Source organism: Macrobrachium rosenbergii, chromosome 8 (assembly GCF_040412425.1).
Source record: "Macrobrachium rosenbergii isolate ZJJX-2024 chromosome 8, ASM4041242v1, whole genome shotgun sequence".
Lineage (NCBI taxonomy): Eukaryota > Metazoa > Arthropoda > Malacostraca > Decapoda > Palaemonidae > Macrobrachium > Macrobrachium rosenbergii.
The window spans coordinates 66418371-66422354 of NC_089748.1; the positions used below are offsets into that span (position 1 = coordinate 66418371).

General features: G+C 41.8%; 1 protein-coding gene across 1 annotated transcript; it reads left to right on the plus strand.

Moving 5' to 3' along the window:
- The first annotated feature begins 1751 nt into the window (after positions 1 to 1751).
- Positions 1752 to 2717, plus strand: LOC136841174 (soluble scavenger receptor cysteine-rich domain-containing protein SSC5D-like). Its single transcript, XM_067108214.1, has one exon. It carries the CDS (start codon positions 1752 to 1754, stop codon positions 2715 to 2717), a length of 966 nt encoding a protein of 321 aa, XP_066964315.1.
- The last annotated feature ends 1267 nt before the right edge of the window (positions 2718 to 3984 follow it).

Here is a 3984-nt window from a genome sequence, read left to right on the forward strand (position 1 = left end):
TAATGTGACTTTTTTCCTGTGACCTTTTTCCGTGACTTTTTCTGACTTTTTTTACTTGGATTTGTCCATTACACCTAGAGCTCCTTGAAGTTAACTGGTAACCAGACTACTAATAGCAGCAGCATACAGCAGAATTGGATGCTTATAGTATCACAAAATTACTTAGGTTTTCCAGTTGTCTTCTGTAACCTGTTGAAAATACAGCACAGTTTCAGAGACAAATCTATGTAACAATAGACAAGCTGCCTTGTGTTTTTTAGAGAGCACCTGGTGAAAAAGAAATACAGTAAAAATGACAACTATGAATAATTTGCTAAAACAAATGAAAAATCTCAGAATCTTTAATTGCAGAATTAACAGCCCCAGCCCCACCGAAGAAAATGGAAATGTTACATTTTTGGAAACTTTTGTGTTGGTATTCCAACACAAAAAGTAAATGAAATTAATTATTTAATGCAATATCAGAGATAATCATGAACGTCTTCATTATCAATTATTCTTAGACGTAGACACTGAAGCTAATTATCCACTGGAGAAACTATTCACATTAAGCATATTCACATCCAAATTATCATCATGTGAGATAATCCCCCGACAAAATTTACGTATGGTGCTAATCTCTTGACAATACAACGGCTGTGAAAAACACACACCGCTTTCTGACATGACACTGACAATGTTATTTTATGCACTCCACAATATTCGAGTTGCATGAAGTTCATTCCTAATCACCGGAAAAGACCCCACTTTCGAGTGTGGAAATCTATAGACTACTGACATTATGAAACGTGTGTGTAGTTATCTCTTACATTTATTTCACGATCGTTAAAGTTGCGCATAAATTCTCTCATTTGATTCTATTTTGACGTTCTATGACGTTTTGTGTTTGACTTGGAGATTGCAAGTTTTAAAAGAGCTTCGGTAATATGAACCACGTTGTTTGACATGGTGAACCAAGGACATGTTGTGTAGTCTTTCCTTACAAGTCTAGTCTTTCTTTACAAGTCTTACTTGATTTAGAGTAGCCTAGTACTCAAAGTACAATTTATCAAAAAAAAGGCAATGTTGACAAACACACCCACACACAAAATATGTTCGTTGCCAGAAAGTTATGCAGAACTATACCACATCCAGCACACATCACAATGAAGGAACGTTTTCCCCCAATGAGAAGTGATTGAGCAACCAAAACCCAATCATCTGATGAGCTATTATCTGAGACAAGACTCTGCCCAAACATCACTCAAGCCTCTACCGGCAACCTCCTTCTCACCCTAACCTGAACCTGACTCTTGCTTATCAGTCTACCTAAGCCTGCTTAGCTTCTCACCCCCAACCAAATCCTGAACCTCACTCTTGTTTATCACCCCATCCTCAACCTCAATTACACCCTTGCTTCTCTCCCCCAAACTCAATCTCACTCTTTCTTATCACCACAACAACCTCTACTCAACCTTAGTCGAGCTTCTCATCCCTGACTTCCAATTCACCCCATCTCCCAACCTCACTCCTACTTCTCACCCGAATCTCAACTCAGTCTCACCCCTACAGAGCTCACCCCAACTTTAAATTAACCTCACTCCTAATTCTCACCTCCAACCTCAATTCAATCTCACTCCTACTTCTCATCCCCAACCACAACTCAATCTCACTCCTACTTCTCATCCCCAACCACAACTCAACTTCACTTCCACTTCTCACCTCCAACTTCAACTCAGCCTCAATGGAGCGTGTAATTGCAACTTAACCTCATGTGGGTTTCTAATCCCCAACTTCAATTCAACCTCACTCCTTACCCCAACCTCAACTCAACCACTCTCCTCTTCTTATCTCCAACCACAACTGAATCTCACTCCTACTTTCCACCACCAACCTCAACTCAACCTCACTCCTCTTCTCATCCCCAACCTCAACTCAACCTCACCCCTACTTCTTACCCCAACCTCAACTCAACCTCACCCCTACTTTTCACCCACAACCTCAATGCAACCTCATTTCTACTTCTCAACCTAACCTCAACTCAACCTCAGTCCTACTTCTTAACCCAATCCCAACCAACCTCATTCCTACTTCTCACCCCAACCTCAACAAAACCTCATTCCTCTTCTCATCCCAACCTCAGCTCAACCTCACTCCTACTTCTCAATCCCAATCTCAACTCAACCTCACTCCTACATCTCACCCCAAACTTGAACTCAACCTCCCTCCTCTTTCTCACCCCTAACCTCAACTTAACCTCAGTCCTACTTCTCGCATCCAACCTCAACTCACCCTCACTCCTACTTCTTAACCCCAACCTCAACTCACCCTCACTCGTCTCAACCCCACTAATACTTCTGACACCCAAACTTGACTCAACCTCACTCCCACTTCTCACCCCCAGCCTCGACTCAACCTCACTCCTACTTCTCACTCCCAACTTTGACTCAACCTCACTCTTGCTTCTCATCCTCAACCCACCTCAACCTCACTCTTGCTTCTCACTCCCAACCCCAACCTCAACTCAGCCTCACTTGGGCGTTTCACCACAACTTGATCTCACTTGGGCTTCTCACCCCCAGCGTCAATTCAACACCTCAACTCAACCTCACTCCTACAGAACTCACCCCAACCTCAGATCAACATCACTCCTCACCTCCAACATCAACTCAGCCTCACTCCTACTTCTTGACAAAAACCACACCTCCACCTCACTCCTAATTCTCAGGCCTCAATAACAACTTAATCTCACTCCTACTTCTCACACCACAACTCCACCTCACTCCTAATTCTCAGCCCTCAATAACAACTTAACCTCACTCCTACTTCTCACACCAACTTCAACTTGCTTCAGTGGGGCGCAACTAAATCTCACTTGGGCTTCTCCCTGCCACAACTTCAATTCAAACTTACTCCTCCTCCTCACCCTAACTTCAACTCAACCTCTCTCCTCATCCCCAGCCACAGCTTAACCTCATGCTAAGTTCACCTCAACCTCACTGCTACTTCTCAGCCCTAAATTCAACTCAACCTCAGTCCTACTTCTCACTATCATAATCAACTCAACCTCACTCCTCTTCTCATCCCCAACCTCAACACGAGAAACACGCGGTTAACACATATATACCTAATTTTTTATCACTTTATCAGTAATAATGAAATATACTAAGTAAGGTATGATAAAGTGTACTTAAAATCTAGCTTTGCAAAATCGACTTTAACTATAATCACCACTAACAAAATAAATTCTTAAATGAGAATCTCTTAAGCTTAAAATTTCGACGAAGTATTGTGATGTGGACTTCCCATTTCAAACGATGAATCGAGGTTGAAAAGGCCATAATTATTTTCAAAACATTTTCTTGCACCTAGTTATTCGGTAGCGGTAAGACCTAGTACAGTTCAACTTAGTACAGAATGTCACATTACCTTTCTATAATTCAGATATGTATATATTACAGGCAGAGAGCGAAACCAGGCATTTCACGAACTGACTGAAATTTCAGGCAGATAGCAAAATGCACTTAGGGACATTTGATCACCCAGGTGCTAGTACTAAACACTACGAAATAAATTTGACCCCCAAGGGGCTAGTACTAAACACAGAGACCCCCCAAGGGGCTAGTACTAAACACGGCAAACCTGTATAGGTGAGTCACTGTTTTGCCGTGTTTAGTACTAGCCATTGGGGGATCAAAAGTCCCTGAGTGCATTTCGCTATCTGCCTGAAATTTTAAGCAGTTCGCGAAATGCCTGGTTTCGTTACCTCCCTGTAACATATATACTAATAAACTAACACTAACACCCGCGCAAGAGTCAGTCATGCCACCAGCCTCTTAGTAAGGAAACCAGGGTTCGTGTCTTGTAGTAATTAAAGAAAAAAATGCGGTATTTGGGAAATTCAACCTTCCCATAAACTCTCTTCAAAAACATATTTTCTCCTGCGTCTTCTGGTTAAAAGTAACAAAAGTTTACAACCTTCGACTTGTATATTCATGATTATCC

Bases quoted from the DNA above. Each gene is read 5' to 3' on its own strand.
- LOC136841174 (XM_067108214.1), top strand. From the start codon at position 1,752: ATGTGGGTTTCTAATCCCCAACTTCAATTCAACCTCACTCCTTACCCC.